The 18,057-nt window shown below is 38.6% G+C and overlaps 2 protein-coding genes across 5 annotated transcripts in view; both read left to right on the top strand.

The window, feature by feature from the left end:
- Positions 1-8,869, top strand: part of LOC131934600 (rab11 family-interacting protein 4B) — a gene marked incomplete at its 5' end in the record, with an annotated part of 31,517 nt that extends 22,648 nt beyond the window's left edge. For all 4 annotated transcript variants that reach the window (XM_059290686.1, XM_059290669.1, XM_059290677.1 and 1 more), the window contains 2 exon segments: positions 5,767-5,907; positions 6,247-8,869. In XM_059290686.1, coding sequence (XP_059146669.1) covers positions 5,767-5,907; positions 6,247-6,366 — 261 coding nt within the window.
- A 6,834-nt stretch (positions 8,870-15,703) lies between these two features.
- LOC131932556 (uncharacterized) overlaps positions 15,704-18,057 on the top strand; it is a 30,067-nt gene continuing 27,713 nt past the window's right edge. The window contains exon 1 of the mRNA XM_059289506.1: positions 15,704-15,940. Within this exon, the coding sequence (XP_059145489.1) occupies positions 15,704-15,940 (237 nt within the window). The remainder of the gene's footprint in view (positions 15,941-18,057) is intronic.

The following is an 18,057-nucleotide window of genomic DNA, read 5'->3' as shown; positions in this document are numbered from 1 at the left end:
TGCTGACGTTCGGTAGGGGGCGCGCTATGTTGGCTTGTAGAATGTCTGGTTCAAGGCAACTTTCGTGAGCTGTGGCGTGGGCTTATTTAAATGGAATTTAAATAGTGCTCACACTACAAGGCTTCTGTAGATGTTCAGGCTAGAATGGTTCTTCCGTTACGTCTGTGTGCTCAATTGCGTGCATGTCTGTCGTTGTTGTTTTGTTTGTTTGTTTTTTAAGAAATCCCTAAGAAAAGTGTATTCTGTTAATTTTTCTAAACTTCGCCTCCATAATCTATATATATAATTCTCTTCTTCGAGCCGTTAGAAAACAAGCTGCAAACGCTCTCCCTACCTCCCCACCCCTACATGGTTTTAGTGAGCTGTGTTCACTCTTAATGTTTACAAGCAGAGCCAACGATTTTAAACGTAGGGGGGGGAGGAGGGGGGGAGGGAAGGAAGGGTGGGGGGGTTGTGGTCCTTAACGAGCTACTTATAGTGTTTTAAAGAAATATTTTCAGTGTCAGCGTTGGTACTGTCGAATTCACAAATTATGAATTATTGAAAATTAGAAACAACTAAATAGCGGCGTATGTTATGCCGCGGGCCGTCTCGTATTTATTAAATATGCTCCTCTTATTCAACGTGTTTTAGCCTTTTTGTGTGCTTGCAACCTGTTAAATAATAATAAATGTGACGAAACAGGTCTAGTTTGTCCCACTGAGTTCAATGTTGCCACCCACAGTTTCGTGAAAAGTGTTCATCTCGCCTACTAGAATCTAGGTTTTTTTTTAACTTCCGGTTTTTTGTTTTGTTTTGTCAGGTCACTGCGGTGTAAACCAGCTCATTATATTTCTATTGTCGGCTAATTGCGTTTGATGGGGTTTCCGTGGACCCGCCTTCTCGGTGTTTGTCGTTAATTTACTTTCGCTATCGGTCATCACACTTTCAGCTGACATCCTGTCGTTATATCATCACGTGACTGCCCCCCCCCCCCACTCGACATCTACTCTTGTACGCCGACCCATGTACGCTGACCCCTGTACGTCGACCCCTGCGTTTAGAAACCCCCTGACCTGGCTTCCTTTCGGAGGAATAATTTTAGCAATGCCTCATTGGCTGCAAATTTTGTTTAATTAGTATGTTGACTTTCACTTTCAGCGGTAACTCAACCATAATTGGGCATACATGAGGTGTAACATAAAATATAAACTTGTATCAAGTAGGCCTACATCATTTCTACGTTGTTAGACGTTTAAAATATATCAAATTTAAAAGTCGTGTTATATACTGTTGACTTAAAGCTGTAACCTTGTCAAAAATAAATATAAAGTTAAATATGTTAACAAAATTTCTGTTTGAAAAGCAATAGTATGTGTAATTTCTTTAAAGTAAAAATTACTCAATACTTCACAAAATATTTGCTTTATATTTTTTATTCAACAAAACGTCACTACTACGTAAGCCCCCGCCCACCCCGTCCACGCATGGACCGGAAACTGGAAATCTTCTGTTGGAAAGGTTACCTTTTTCCCCGTGTCTGCGTGGAGCCGAAAGGGGAACATTTCAGGCCAGAAAATTGCTCCTAACTGTCCACTAATTGGTGTTTATTGTCCTCATTTTCTAGCCCTGTTCTCGGAAAACGATGACCTATTTCATGCAGTTTTTTAATGTTACAATATGTAGGCGTGGTTGTATTCACTGAACTGTAGGTTGGCTGAACTTGTGTTTAATGGTCAATCTTGTGTGTGTGTGTGGGATTTTGTGGATTGTGTGTGGCGTGTGAGTTGAGTGTCTACAACTGGAAATTCCAACCCATGTTGATCGAGTGTAGCTCAAATTGGGGTAGTGCGTACAATGCTTGAAGTTTCTCAACATACAGATGATCCTAAAACTTGCTATACTTTAGCTCTAGCACCCTGAACAACAACACACGTTCAGTCTTGTTTTTTTTTTTTACTTTGTCCCCCCCTACATTTAATTACCAGTAACTTACTGTAACAGGCTGTTCAACAGAATTTGCTAACAGGCTGTACAACAGCATTTGTGAACAGGCTGTACATTTGCTAACAGGCTGTACAACAGCATTTGCTATCTAACAAGCTGTACAACAGCATTTGTTAACAGGCTGTACAACAGCATTTGTTAAGAAGCTGTACAAAAGCATTTGCTAACAGACTGTACAACAGCATTTGTTAACGGGCTGTACAACAGCATTTGCTCATCAACAGCATTTGTTAACAGGCTGTACAGCATCATTTGTGAACAGGCTGTAAAACAGCATTTGCTAACATGCTGTACAACAACATTTGCTATCTAACAGGCTGTACAACAGCATTTGCTAACATGCTGTACAACAGCATTTGCTATCTAACAAGCTGTACAACAGCATTTGTTAACAGGCTGTACAACAGCATTTGTTAAGAAGCTGTACAAAAGCATTTGCTAACAGACTGTACAACAGCATTTGTTAACGGGCTGTACAACAGCATTTGCTCATCAACAGCATTTGTTAACAGGCTGTACAGCATCATTTGTGAACAGGCTGTAAAACAGCATTTGCTAACATGCTGTACAACAACATTTGCTATCTAACGGGCTGTACAACAGCATTTGCTCATCTAACTGGCTGTTCTACAGTCAACTTTTCTTGAATGGGTTCTCATAGAAATAAATTTCGAGGCAGATACCAATGTCAAGGCCACCTGCTACTGCACGCAGTCAATTAATTACTTTCGGTGAAACATGTCTGATTGCTGCTTAGCTAATGAATCACCCGTCGCGGGCTGGCTCGCCACCCCAATCAGCCGCAATTATAAATCCACGCTGTACGTATGAACAACGCCAGACATAATTAATAAGATTAATTGCAGCTTATATTCAACCTTATAATGGTATTACATGTCATGATGGGTGTTTTGGATTCATCATAGTAAAACTGAAGTGCTGGGTTGTTTTTTAGCGTGACACTAACATTGTTGTGATGGTTTTGTTGTTGTTTTTCTTGCTGTTTTTTTTCTTTTGCGTTAGAATGGCCTAACGTCGACTGGGTTTCTAATTTGTTAACATCTGGATTAAACTACGTCACTTATTGATCATTTTATTATGGTCCAGTTTTTGAAAGATAGTATCTAATCTACGGATAAGATTTAAATTTAAAACTCACTGACGTTAACCAAAATAATCACATCCGTTCATTCATGATTTAAACAGCATCATCTATCACGTAGATTGTACTAATTTTACTCCGTCAAAAACGTGGATACGGCAGCAGTTCCTTTAACCACTATCTCGCTGTTGGAGAGTGCCACCCCACAACGCACACAAATTCCATTATACCTCCCCTGGCCGTCCAGATAATACAATAATGTGATCTTAATTTGATTTTAGCAGCACAAGCCATCGTTATCCACCCCACCCCTCTCCCTGAGGACCAGCAGTGTTTATTACTTTCTTCCTAACCAAAGCAACTGATACTTAACTCGTGCGGTAGGAGTTACCTACTACACTTACCAAACGTTGCTCACATTGTGAATGCCACCACCACCCCCCACCCCATCCCCACCCGCCGCTGGCGATTTAGCAACCGATTGTACTGTGACCTATTGACCCAACAAAAGTGTCTCTACACCCTGCTCCTATCACTGCTGGGCTCCATCCTGCCCAAATATCGTTGATTATCTCACGTGACTAGCACACGTGACCTATTCGCCATCTGCCCAATCGCGCCTGTAGTTTACCTTTGTTTATAAATAAATCAAGTCGTGATACAATGGAATCCTTGACTGGAGCTCTTCTTTTATTGAAGTACCATACTATGTAGGTCGCCATACACGGACTAGATCAAATATTAGGGTAAAATATAGGGACAAAGTCAAATATATTAGAATAAAATATAGGGACAACATCAAATATATTAGAATAAAATATAGGGACAACATCAAATATATTAAAATAAAATTTAGGGACAACATCAAATATACAAGATAAAGATTTATGGTGAACAAAATCAAAATATAAGAATAAAATATAGGAGCAAACATATTTAAATGAAATATAGTCATAAATATTTCAAAATAAATAAACGTATTCAAATATTAGAACGAAGTGTAGAGGCAACATCAAAAAGATTACAACAGCATACAAGGCCAAAGTCTAACAGGATAAAATATAAGGCTTAAATTTGCAGATCAATAGCTTCGTTTTACAAAAGACAAGTGCCAGAGACACTATGCAATAAGGCAAACGTATTTCCTTGGTGCTTTATTTATAGTTGTTGTTTGTTTTCATCCAATGCACAGGTTTTGTGTTAGTTAAAATGTTTCATCCCACGTCACTTAATTGTAAACGCACGCAATCGTAGATTTCCTTCACAATAATTATGTCCGTTTAATTTTTTATTCTGTCAATGTTATTTTACCTTAAACTGTTGTATTTTTAAGGAAAGCTTTGTTTCTTTTTTGCCCAATTACTCTTGTATTATTGCCTCTTTAAACTTTTGGACTGTTTAAATGTATTTATTTTTAAATCCCTTTATCTGATAGCCAACCAGCCACTTGGAGATAGTCTGGCCATTTTGTCCCCCTTGCGTTGCCTTATCAGCACTTAATTCTTGCTGAAGATATTACGTTTGGCAAGAAGTGGCTATCCTTGCTGCCACTGCATCCTATCAGGCAACAAATGCTTTCTCACAGGAAGAGCACCTGCCGCTGTCTGTTTCTGATAAAAGTTTGATCCTTCCGAATTAGAATTTAAATTTTATATGTGGGTTACATTTAAATTAGTTCTAGATTTCTAGAACAATATTAGAATAAATTGCTGTTGGTAGATGTTAATTCAAATAATTAGTTAGGGATTAGGTCTACTTTAAAAAAAAACCTTTTTGATGTTATTGTACTTGCACTAGATCGAAGGATCTCTATAAAAATGGGCAGTTTTTTCCCCCAAGCTAAGTCAAGATCAATTTATTTTAATTTTATTATTGGGGTAAAAAAACTAAACTAAAAAATTTATAGATCTTTCTACATAGTTTTTTTTTCTTTAAAATGTAAAATATAAAAACTAGATTTTAAGTCCAGTTTCTGCATTTTTTTAGATCTATAATTTTAATTATATAAAATAAACATATTTACACTTTACAGTCCTGACATGTAGATCTAGGCCATTTTAATACTGTTTATAGTGTTTATTATAAAAACAATTATTTACAATTTTTCTAATCAAAAAGACCTAGATCTAATTTGTTTTTAATTTAGAAATTAAATTAAGGTGCAGGGCAGGCCTAATTTAAGTTTTTGTCTGCATGCTTGCTGTTATTGGCTAAATCTATTTTATATAAACAATGTTCAACCTCTGCATGTTTTTGCACACCATTGGCATTATGTCTTACTCTTAGCCTAGCCAATATTATTATCATTTTTATTTAATGCTTTGGTTCAACTGGCCTTTGGATTTATTCTTTTAATTAGACAAATCAGGCTTCTGCAAAATCAGACTATTCTATTCTCAAAATGTAGATTAAAATTTTATGACCCCTTTTTTTTTTTTTTAAATTTAATTTACTTCTTTTATTTATACACATTTAAGCATAGTTATTTTTTTTAATTTCTGACAGCTCCCTTTTTTTAAAAACAAGTTTTCTATTTCATAATTCAAGATGTTGTAGGCCATTTTTAAAAAATTATTTCTTAAACATATTTTTTTTATTTTACATTATTTTCTTTTTGTATTACTTTTATGTGCTTATCTCTTAGTAGATATATTAACTGTAAAATATTTTTTTCTCAGGAAAACCGGCATCTTCATGACTCGAATGAAGAGCTGAATGCCCAGCTTCTCAATCAGTGTATCGGGGAAGGTAAATCCTTGCTGGGAAATACAGAAGGCCAGTCTCTAGCACAGGAGCTGGAGCACCTAACTAAAGAAGAGGTTAGTGAATCTCACTATTCAATCAAGTTTACAGAAAAGCTATTAGTGAACGGTTTCAAATTTTTTGTATGTAAATCAAAGATATAAAATGTATCACAAGAAGCATATCCATTTTGGAGAATAGTTTTTGTAATGATGATAACATAAACATTACCAAATTACCAATCTTTTAAAACTGTATTTTGTTTAAAAATAATATTGTTTAGGAAATGGAAAGGTGAGTATTGTCTGACAAAGCAGTGAATCATGAATTTATTAATACAACGAAGGTAATTATTTTCCTCTCAGGCACTGATATTAAATTACATGACGTAAATTGCATCTTTGATTTTTCTACAGCTCCTGGCTCAGCTGAAACTAGAGCGTGATGTAAACTTTCGGCTCAAGCAGTATGTGGATCATATTATCATCACAATCCTTGAAAAAAATCCTTCATTGCTGGATATAACTCACAGGTGAAGGCTGCTTACAAGTCCGCCATGCCTTCACATTTCCCTGTTACTGCAATATCCATTTCCCTTATTCCCTGTCCACAATAGAAGTTTACCATTTGTAACAAGATTTATACAAGGTTCATACAAAAGACTACAAATTTTTACCTGTGGTGTTTATTAATAGGAAAGGAAATCATATTTAATATTTTACGCGTTTAAAAATTACTTTTATATTTTGAAAAATGTTAAGCAGCTGTTTTGAAATTCGACTCTCAATGTTATTTTTATAATCGTGCTCCTTGTGGTCAATCTTCTGATGAAGAGGAAGTTGTTTAGGCGAGATTTAGATTAAAAAATAAACCTGCCTGCCATTAGGGACAGACTCTGTGTAAACAGACACTGGAGATTTTAGTTGCAACTTTTTGATTAGACCCTCGTCCAGGGAGCTGCAAGTACGAACTTCAAGCATTCCATTTTAACAGTAACTTGGCCTTGTGTTTCTATGAACACCAAACACATTTTTTACGACAGTTTGTCATTTTTAACTTTTTTAAACCTGTTTGTAAATTACAATCTGTGTCAAATGTACATAATGTCCAACTTGTTTGAAAGGCTCGCACTAAAGAGCTACAGTTGTTTTATTTTAGTTGTGTAAATAAATAATCTGTTGTGTGGGCGAGGACCTGCAGAGTCATTTGAGAGTACAAATATTGAGGTCAGAGTTGAAAGTACAAATATTGAGGTCAGAGATCAAATTTTATGTGCACCTACCCATTGTGCTGTTGGGCTATATTTAACCACATTTTTAACACTTGTAAATCCGCAGTTAGAAGAAGTCTAGGGCATTTGATCCGCCTTTACTGCGGACCCAATACTGTGATAACACTAAATAAAAATCAATGTACAAAAAAATAAGCACAAATGTAAACAAAGTTTTAGCATGTCTGTAAAGAATTTCAAATTTTAAGGAATGTACAAAATTTTATTTAGTATTTTCACATACACAAATATTTCAGTATACTATATGGACTTGTGTTTTACAAATATTGAAGAATTTTATAAAAAGTTTAGTTGTAGGATTTTCTCTTGAAGAAACCTTGTCACTGTGTGAAGATTAATGTACAAAACAGGTGAAAAAACTCTTTTCATAATCTTTTTAATTATACCCTATAAGTATAAGTAACATTTTTAAACAATTTTTAACAATACAAGTCTTTCAAATAGGACTAACCCGTCTCAGTACATCAAACAATTTTCTGGCTACTATTTAAAAATTTGCAAGCCTTCTAATAAAAACTGCTCTAGCTTCTGTTGGAAACCTTAGCATTTATACTTTATTTATTTCTTTTTTTTTTTAATAGTTTGCTGTAGTATTCTGCCATAAAAGCTAACGTAGTTCAGTGAGACTTAAGAAAAATAAATCACCATATCTCATAACACAAAATTACAACATATTGTTTATACCTGGTGCAAGTTAATATTGTGAAAAACATTTTATAATAATAAATATTGATGATGTTGTAAATATTGTATGATTGTAAGACCTTGTCGGCTGCGGAATTACTTTTTTTGACCCAGTGAAAAACATCTGTATTTTGTTTTTGTATATTGTTGCGCTTTTAATTTAATGCCAAGCTTAGACTGGTTTAGTTTTTGTTACCTTCTTAGTTGTCCAATGGCATTTTAAATTGTAACCCAGCTTGTTTAACCATGGGCTGTAGGTCTAGTGTGGCTTTTAGTGATGGCTCACAGTGTTAGATTTTGTTTTACCTTGTGACCATGTGTGTGATTCAACTGTAGCTATGCACATCTTCGATGAAATGTTAATTGTTGTTGAAATCTATATAACTTATTTAAGAACAAGAACTAGATGTGGACACCCAGAAATATCATCACCCTGCGGAGTGGGTTAAGAATGTTATGACAGTAAGCTACCTAAGAATTGTGGGTATTCTTGTGGCTGTATGAATGGAACATTTTGCCAGCTGTTTGGATGGCTTGTGGTCATAGTATGAGCAGTCGTAGTACATGTGAAATGGTAGTCTGACCTCTTAAGTTCAAGAAACTTTGAAGAACATTATGTTGAACATAATGCTTCATTTCGATTGAAAGATAGCAAGCTGTGTTTTTCATTTAAACTTAACGTCAACCCTATCTAATGCAGACTTACTAGTTTTCTGATTCTGTTTATAATGAATTAATTCTTTCATCTGAACTTAATTTTTAAATATATAATGTGTTGTCCATGTAAGAATGAAATGTTTTCTAGTTTTTGCAGAAGCCTCAAACACAGACTGATAAACTTTAGTAAAATAAATTTTTGATTCCAAGTCTGAGTGCTGAATGCCTATATTTTGTTACAGTTTCCTGTCCACATATTATTGCCTTACCTATTTGGCGTGTATTTGGTACCTTGCGGTGATTTGTCCAAGTGATTCTAATTTCTATCGCTATCAGTCCTAAAAAATACTTAAGAATTGAGATGTTGAAACTAGTGTTGTAAAACTGAGATTTGTTTCTCACACTCTCTAAATAAACAGTTGCCGTTGCCATCCTGCTGTGTCATGGAGTTGCCTTGTTTATTTTTTGTTTATTTGTTGTTTCTGTTGTTTGTCAATGGTGGTGTGTGGTCAATGTAAAATGTACATGCTGACTGCTTTGTACTGGATGGTTTCTTTCAAAAGGATTTGTCTGCTTTTGATTGGGTGGGGTAAGCATCAAAGGGATTTGTCCACTAGTTTATTTTACTATGTGGGGTGGGTACCAAAGGGATTTGTTCATATTAGCAAAGTTCTCACAAACAGCGGGTAACATTGAGTAGACTAGCTGGTAAACTCTTGTTTACACGAGGGTCTATAAATGAGACAGTTGTCATTTGGAAGGTTGTAACCCACTACCACACCATCCCCTTTCTGTACCACTCAATTACATAAATACATCTGCTTACATTTGAAATGAAAAACACATCTGCGAGCTCCTACAATGTAAATACATCAGCTTACATCCAAGCAACTACATTGTAATGCCATAAATAGATAAACTTACATCCAAGCTACTACATTATAATGACACAAACAGATCTGCTTACATCCAAGCCCCTGACTACTTACACCTGCTCAGCAAATGAAAAAGAAAATTTATGGTTTAAACGATAAGGCCCCGGCAGTTGAGTGACTGGTTGACACCAATTGACACATTGATTTCCTGCAACAATGTGAACATTTGCTCAAGCAGAGAGAAATTTCTTTGAGGGAAACCTTTTTTTTTTACTAGCCTAATAAACAAGAAGCCTTGACCTATATACCAGAAAACAATCAAACAGTGTGTGGTTCCTGTTGGATGTTTCCTATTTCTTTTCTCCAGACAGGCAGAAGATGGTTGCGATAATGCCACGACGATTCAGATATCCATTTCGTTTGTTCTAATGTAGTTTATTTCATTCTTGATTGGTATTCTTTTATTGATTCTCTGCATTCTCGTGTTTTATTTAATGACTTTTACTGCACTGAATTCAATCAGATTGTTACGAATTATGAGTAATTAAATTAAAAAATTATTTTAGATTTTATAGCGGGAAAAAAATCTTTCCTGGCAACTTCTGAAAAAAAACCTCATTTGGCAATAACCGAGAAATCGTTTTTTTTTTAATATATTTAGATAGACAACTTTTGTTAATTTGTAGGCGAAGAAAATAAGCTCCAATACTAAAAAATAACGTTGTGTTTGTCAATTTGTGCTAAGGAATTTTTAGCATGTGAGGAAGTTGCGTATAATCCCACTTTCGGTTTCCACGGCGACGAACAAATCTCCGTAATCGAGTAGTTTTTTTTTTTTAATTCTTAAAACTTTGCGAGACACGCAACAGGGAAGCTGCGTAGCAATAGTTGCAGGCTCAAGGGCTCTAGGCTAGACTTGGTTCAGTCTAGATAAGACGGGTCACATAAATCGATGCTGTGGTCATGCGTGCTGAGCACGAGTTCAAATGTCCAGAGAGCAATGAAGATACACTAAAACAGTAGAGTGAGGGGGCCCACCACTAAAACAGTAGGTTGGGGGGGGGGGCACCACTAAAACAGTAGAGTGAGGGGGCCCACCATTAAACTGGTAGAGTGAGGGGGCCCACTACTAAAACAGTAGAGTGAGGGGCCCACCATTAAAACAGTAGAGTGAGAGGGGACCACCACTAAAACAGTAGAGTAAGGGGGCCCACCATTAAAAGAGTAGAGTGAGGGGAGAACACCACAAAAAAAGTAGGGTGGGAGGGCCACCATTAAAACAGAGTGGGGGGGGCACCACTAAAACAGTAGAGTGAGGGGGCCCACCACTAAAAACAGTAGGGTGAGGGGCCCACAAATGACGTTGAAACCAAATAACTGGTCTCAGTGGCGTATTTACACACTCAGTGACTGTCTCAATTTCTCTACTCCATCCCTCCGAAACTGTTGATCTAAAAAAAAAAGCCTCCCGGGCCTCCCCACTCGTACCCCGTCTATTGCATCCCGACCATGGTCCCTCCGTGCCTTAAACAATGTGATTATACCTCTACTTCATCAATACGTGACACCCCCCACACCCATCTATAAATTACACCCCACACCCATCTATAAAATACACCCCCACTCCATCTATAAATTACAACCTGACATGCCTTAACTCTGCAGTAAAAAAAAAAATCATAAATCTGCCGGGTGACGTCGAATTGATTAAAAATCGATCAGTCGCCGAGCAGACGATTGCAGGCTGTAGACGGTTGCGTACCTGCGGGACGTCACCAGATACCCGGAGCCATCCTCAGGTGCATGTAGGAGGTCGGCACGCGTGGTCTGGTTGTCATGGTAACAAACTCTTGAGGAGCTCTTCATGGAACGGTACTTGGATGTTTATTTTTGATGGGAGGTGCCGACACAGATTGTATGGCATCGCTTAAGTACCGACGTAGTGTGTGTGGGGGGGGGAGGGTGAGGGAGTCCCGATTTGCTCAAAAGAACATACATATATATATATATATATATATATATATATATATATATATATATATATATATATATATATATATATATATATATATATATATATATATATATATATATATATATATATATATATATATATACTAGCTGCTTATCCGTTCCTAGCCACGGGGAATCTTTTTAATGTTCCAGCTATGGAACAGAAAACAACTAAACACAAAAGAAAACACAAACACAACGCAAACTCAAAACAAACACAAACGCTAAAAAAACACAAACGAAAACACAAACGCAAAACACAAACACAAAATTAAACACAAACACAACGCAAACACAAAAGAAAAGACAAACACAAAAGAAAAGAAAACACAATGTAAACACAAACGCAACATGATAATATGACTAAAAATTATAAAATTGCTTGAGACAATGTTGTAATAAGTTATATTTTATACATCAAATATATTAGGCAAACCAGCACTCTTTCCCACCACCGCCACTTACGCATATTGACATACCTATAACAAAAAGTCATTTTTAAAGCACTGTCCTCGTTTTTTTAATATTCAGCTAGAAAATGTAATATTTCAGCTAGAAAATGTAATATTTCAGCTAGAAAATGTCACATTTCAGCTAAAAATGTCACATTTGAGCTAGAAAATGTCATTTCAGTTAGAAAATGTCACCTTTAGGACACAATTTAAAACACGTGATGGTAACCGCAGACGAGCGCGAGCAGTTAAACGATTGGATGGCGTCACTAGGTCGGCTATTGATTGGATAACGTCCCAACCCCCGGGAAAACCATTGATCCCCCAGTCGCTATCTCCGATCGTCTGCTTCACCCAAGGGCAATCGCTGTGTTGTAATGTGCCCATGCACCGTATCGGAATACCCCAGCGCTATCTTTGTACGGTTGAATGACCCCGTCTCGTTGACCTACACTAGCTCGTGCAAGTGATGAATGGGCTTCAATGTATTGTAGACATGATCTAACATCGTCACACGAAGGCTATTTGTCACTCGATAGAAAGTCATTTGAGCTTATAAGAGAAAAAAAAACGACTATTTTCAGTATCCATTTATAAAAAAGTCATCAGTTTTACTAAAACTATTAAATAACAGTATTAGATAATTGCTAGCGAGTAGAAAAAGTGTAGTTATACGCCAGTACTTGGTGTAGAAATTTTTGGTCGCCAGTACTTAGTTTAGTAATATTTGACCGCCAGTACTTAGTGTAGAAATGGTCGCCAGTACTTAGTGTAGAAATTTTTGGTCGCCAGTACTTAGTTTAGTAATATTTGGTCGCCAGTACTTAGTGTAGAAATATTTGGTCGCCAGTACTTAGTGTAGAAATATTTGGTCGCCAGTGTTTAGTGTAGAAATATTTGGTCGCCAGTACTTAGTGTAGAAATATTTGGTCGCCAGTACTTAGTGTAGAAATATTTGGTCGCCAGTACTTAGTGTAGAAATATTTGGTCGCCAGTACTTAGTGTAGAAATAGTCGCCAGTACTTAGTGTAGAAATAGTCGCCAGTACTTAGTGTAGAAATATTTGGTCGCCAGTACTTAGTGTAGAAATATTTAGTCGCCAGTACTTAGTGTAGAAATAGTCGCAAGTACTTAGTGTAGAAATAGTCGCCAGTACTTAGTGTAGAAATAGTCGCCAGTACTTAGTGTAGAAATAGTCGCCAGTACTTAGTGTAGAAATGTCACGCTCAGTTTTATTAATGGCGTCTTGTAATCGTATGTCTGTCACAGTCGTTGCTAGCTGTGGGGAGGGGGGGGGGAGGGGGGTCAAAGGTGACATTTTAAAAATACGTCGACAAGGCAGTGTGGGGGAGGGTTGGGTCGGCATGACCTGGTTCTGTGGAAAAGGTCGCTGGATAGAACTTTAGAACGTTCTCTGCGAGATCGGATTAAATTTTTTACAGGCGCCGTTAGCATTACACACAAATCTCCCCCCCCCCCACACACACACACCACACACAAACTAGTTCACACCACAACACCTCCTCACTGGGGGATAATCCAAGAAAGATTAGATTAGTCATAGACATTAATAGACAACATAACAACGCCGACTAATCTGATTAGTCAAGTTCCAGACTAACTTCTTGGCTGTCTGGAAGAATGGCTGCAGATATATTAATAAAACTTGAATAGCTGCACATATCTGTATACATCTAAGATGGCTACAGATATCTGCATATAACTAAAATGACTACAGATATCCGTATATTTGAAAAACTTACTTAATTTTAATGAAATGTTTTATTTTCAAACTATCGGCTACACAGACGTACCGTGTAGTGTAGGCCTACTTTTAACTTACAAGTTATGTCGTGCCAATGTGGGGTGGGCTGGGTTTTTGTTGACGAATATCTGGTAGACCTTGTCTGCAGATAAAAATTTGGTTCGCATGCTGTGCTTCGTTAACATATTTATGGAATAGCCTGGTTAAGTAATTTTTAGTGAGGTAATCACCCATGGGGTTATGTGTAAGGTTAACTCCACAAAATCCCACACATATATGTAAGGTTAACTCCACACAATCCCACACATATATGTAAGGTTAACTCCACACAATCCCACACATAGGATTGTGTATAAGGTTAACTCCACTTGGGAACAACTGAACTAGGATAATTATGTTCAGATTGTGAGTGCATCTAATGGTGATGACATATCACCCTCCAACAAATGCCCTACCCCTAAATTAGTTGCATTTCTGATATATAGTTATGACATGACGTTATGGCATGAGGCAATGACATTAGACTATGACATGATGTCATTCAACTATAGAGTACATTTTCATGTATAACATCCTTTAAGTGACTTAACACAATATTTGGAGTATGGGGGGGGGGGGTAACTTTTAAAATATTTAACTCCGACAGATATTTCCGTACACGCAAAACAAAATCAATTGTTTAAAACGTTGTTGAAATTATCATCAGCCAACCACAACAGCAAATCTATTAAATATTTTAGAATAAAACAGGAATTTGCTCTGAAGTGGGTTCATAATGAGACTCGGGTTGTAGCTAGGGGTCACAGTGAACCCAGAGCTTCGAGTGGGTCAACTGAGATTAGGGGTCTTCATGACAGCTCCCTTTAAGCTGCGCGGACGGGCACTAGTTGTAGACATACCGCGTTGTTGTGTTGTAAAATACACATAAGCTTGTAGTGTTTCATGGCCCGTGCACCCAGTACAAATGTTGCATACAACTTTTGCTAGAGGCAATGTTGGTAGTCACAACATAGATATGTGTCTTAATATTCGGGTCTATCGGGGTCTAAGTGAGAATAGGGGTAACGATGTCACTAGGGGTCACGGTTTAGCAAGGGGTCGCAGTGTAGGCCTAACTAGGGGTCACAGAAACTCCACTACACTTGGTGTTCACCAGCATGAGACAGCCATCTTTTACTACACTCATGTCCCATCCTCCTCCCATTGTCAGGGTTAAATGGGGTGTGTAGGAGGGGTGGGGTGAAGAGGTGGGTGGGGCGGATACCAAACTTTAACATTCCAGTCGTAGCCGGGGGTTGTTTTTAAGTTGACAACCAGCTGTGGTTGCGTGTGTTATTCTCACATCTTTTTTTGTCTCTCTCGGTTGTACTCGCAAGGTTTGCGCTCGCTCAGCATTGTGGTCCCACATGTTATGGTCCAACACTCAAGTCCCACACATTGTGGTCCCTCACATTTTGGTCCAACACTGTGGCTTGATACTGTGTTCCCACTCAAAGTGGCCCAACACTGCGGTCCTACATCTTGTGGTCCCTTGCATTATGGTCCAAGATTGTGGTCCCACACTTTATGGTCCAACATTGTGGACCCACTCAATGTGTTCCTATATTTTGTGGTCCCTCACCACATGGTCCAATATTGTGGCTCCCCACTGTGGTCCCACTAAAATGTGGTCCAACACTGTTTTCATATACATTGTGGCCCCTAAAATTAATCTCTGCGGACCCACACAAGAAACCTATGCCTAAAAAGCCTGTTTTTATGACGTGAAATTACAGATAACACACTATAGCCCTATCGGTGACTCAACGTTACACAACCCACCCCATCAGCCTGGATCCATACGGCCGTAAGCCCCAGGCTAGAGGACCTTAAGATCATACGGCCGTAAGCCCCAGGCTAAAGGACCTTAAGATCATACGGCCGTAAGCCCCAGGCTAGAGGACCTTAAGATCATACGGCCGTAAGCCCCAGGCTAGAGGACCTTAAGATCATACGGCCGTAAGCCCCAGGCTATAGGACCTTAAGATCATACGGCCGTAAGCCCCAGGCTAAAGGACCTTAAGATCATAAGCTACAAGGTGATTTTTTAAAAGCTGACAACTTTCAGTTCCCACATGAGTCAGACCAGGCGAGTCTATGATTACCTTGTTCCTGTCGCTCTGTTCTGTGCCGGTCTTTGACCCTGCCAGTACAGTGCCGGTCTTTGACCCTGTCAGTACTGTGCCGGTCTTTGACCCTGTCAGTACAGTGCCGGTCTTTAACCCTGTCAGTACAGTGCCGGTCTTTGACCCTGTCAGTACAGTGCCGGTCTTTGACCCTGTCAGTACAGTGCCGGTCTTTGACCCTGTCAGTACAGTGCCGGTCTTTGACCCTGTCAGTACAGTGCCGGTCTTTGACCCACCCTGTCAGTACAGTGCCGGCCTTTGACCCACCCTGTCAGTACAGTGCCGGTCTTTGACCCACCCTGTCAGTACAGTGCCGGCCTTTGACCCACCCTGTCAGTACAGTGCCGGTCTTTGACCCACCATGTCAGTACAGTGCCGGTCTTTGACCCTGTCAGTACAGTGCCGGTATTGTGAACTCATGACATGCTATAGACACTGACACTGAGCTGTTCGTCTGGGTTTTATTGTCTATTGTTTTCAAAACAGTCGTTGTAAAAACTGATGCATATTTTTCCTAGAGAACAATTATTTTTAGATTTAAGTCAATTAGAGATATATATCCGGTATGGGAATTATAGAAATATAATTTAAACATGTTTATGAAAACATGAAGTAAAAAAAAAACGAGGAGGGGAAGGGGAAGGGGTGGCTGAAGTGTGAAGTCATTTTAAGGTTTGTTTCTTTCTTTTATCCTGTGTGACGATGAGGGGGAATGGGTAGGGATCGACTCCAGTGGCGTAGCTAGGGGAGGGCAGGTGGGGCGGCCGCCCCGGGCGCCAACCCAACGCGGGCGGCAAAACGGGTTGAAAAAAATGTTAAAGCTCATTTTGTATTGAATTGCACACAACGTTAAGGTTTAACTGTTTCCTATACCCATTGTGTGGCACAAAAAAAAATGGTAAACAGTGCCACAAAATTTTTTAACCAGAGGGAAGGGAGCGCTTTTTTACAAACATTAATTACTATAATATAAATGGGGAGAAGGGGGGGGGGTGTAAAAAACTGCTAGTTCGTCCCGGGCGCCGTAATGGGTCGCTAGGCCTCTGATCGACACCCCCCTCCCCCTCCCCCTGTGAAAAAAATCGGTATTCACACTTAATTCTGGGAAATATACATTCTTAAACTTAGTCCTATTTATTATAGTTAATTTTGGAGAAATGAATCAACTCCAGTATTGTTGGAATCTATGAGACACGGAGAAGTAATGAAACACGAGTAAGATTAGCAAACATTTTTGCCGTGAGCTAAACAGGTAACCTTTAAATTCTGGGTGACCTAACAGGTCAAGGTCGACCTATCTCATGTCCCTGGGGGCAACCAAGGACCAACAGGTTAGCCGTTGAATTGTCTTAAGACGGGGATATGTCTCAGTTTCTGACACGGTGGCGCAGACAGGATTTTATTGTGGGGACGATATTATATATATATATATATATATATATATATATATATATATATATATATATATATATATATATATATATATATATATATATATATAATAAATGCAGCCTTAAAGCTTGGTGTCCATGGGGGGTCTAATCCTCTAATACCCCCCCCCCCCCCGTCTACGTCATTGTCTGATGTGTCATACATCAAGAATGGCAAAACATGAGGGACACAATGTACGGTAGCAATGATTGCGATAATGTCCTCGTGTCTATTTACCGTGTTTAGTGTTTGTTTGACCGCGGTAGATAGCGAACCCAGTCAGACCCAGCCGATACAATCGTCGTAAATCTTGCCCAGCAAAGTTTATATTTGTTTAACACGGGCCGTTTCATTGGCTGCGAACCGTGGGAAGCAACAAAAGGCTGAACCTCGTCCAATCAAAACAGTTGTTTCTGTTCCCTTACTGTAATAAATTGAGGGATAAGAAAGTTAAAGATTGCACATTTTTATCAGGGTCTAAAGCGATCAATATTTTTTTCTCCTGCTGCAGTCCCCTAAGGTATAGGTTGATAGTGTACGATAATCCTAGCTTGACAAGACAGACGTATAATATAGTTCGAAACAGGGGAGATTATCTAGTCAAACAACGCGTTGGCACTTTCTAGAAAGATAATTGAATTTTTCTTCGATTCAACTTTTTAAATACCTACAGGGTGCAGATAAGAGCCCCCCCCCCAATATACGTTTACCAGTGCCCCCCCCCCCCGGGAAAATGTTGTCCGCCCTCCTAAAATATCAAGCGCCCCCGGAGAAAAAAGTCTGGAAGAAACACTGACAGGGTGTATAGGATCTTTGTAGAATTTAGTGGGGGTCGTCCATAATTGATGTCACGCTATTTTAGCCGATTTACCCCCCACTCCTCCCCCTCCCCTA

Source organism: Physella acuta, unplaced genomic scaffold (genome assembly GCF_028476545.2).
Source record: "Physella acuta isolate Inbredline_101_S28 unplaced genomic scaffold, ASM2847654v3 ptg000011l, whole genome shotgun sequence".
Lineage (NCBI taxonomy): Eukaryota > Metazoa > Mollusca > Gastropoda > Physidae > Physella > Physella acuta.
The sequence above is the reverse complement of the archived record's forward strand: the minus strand, read 5'-3'. Positions and strand labels throughout refer to the sequence as shown.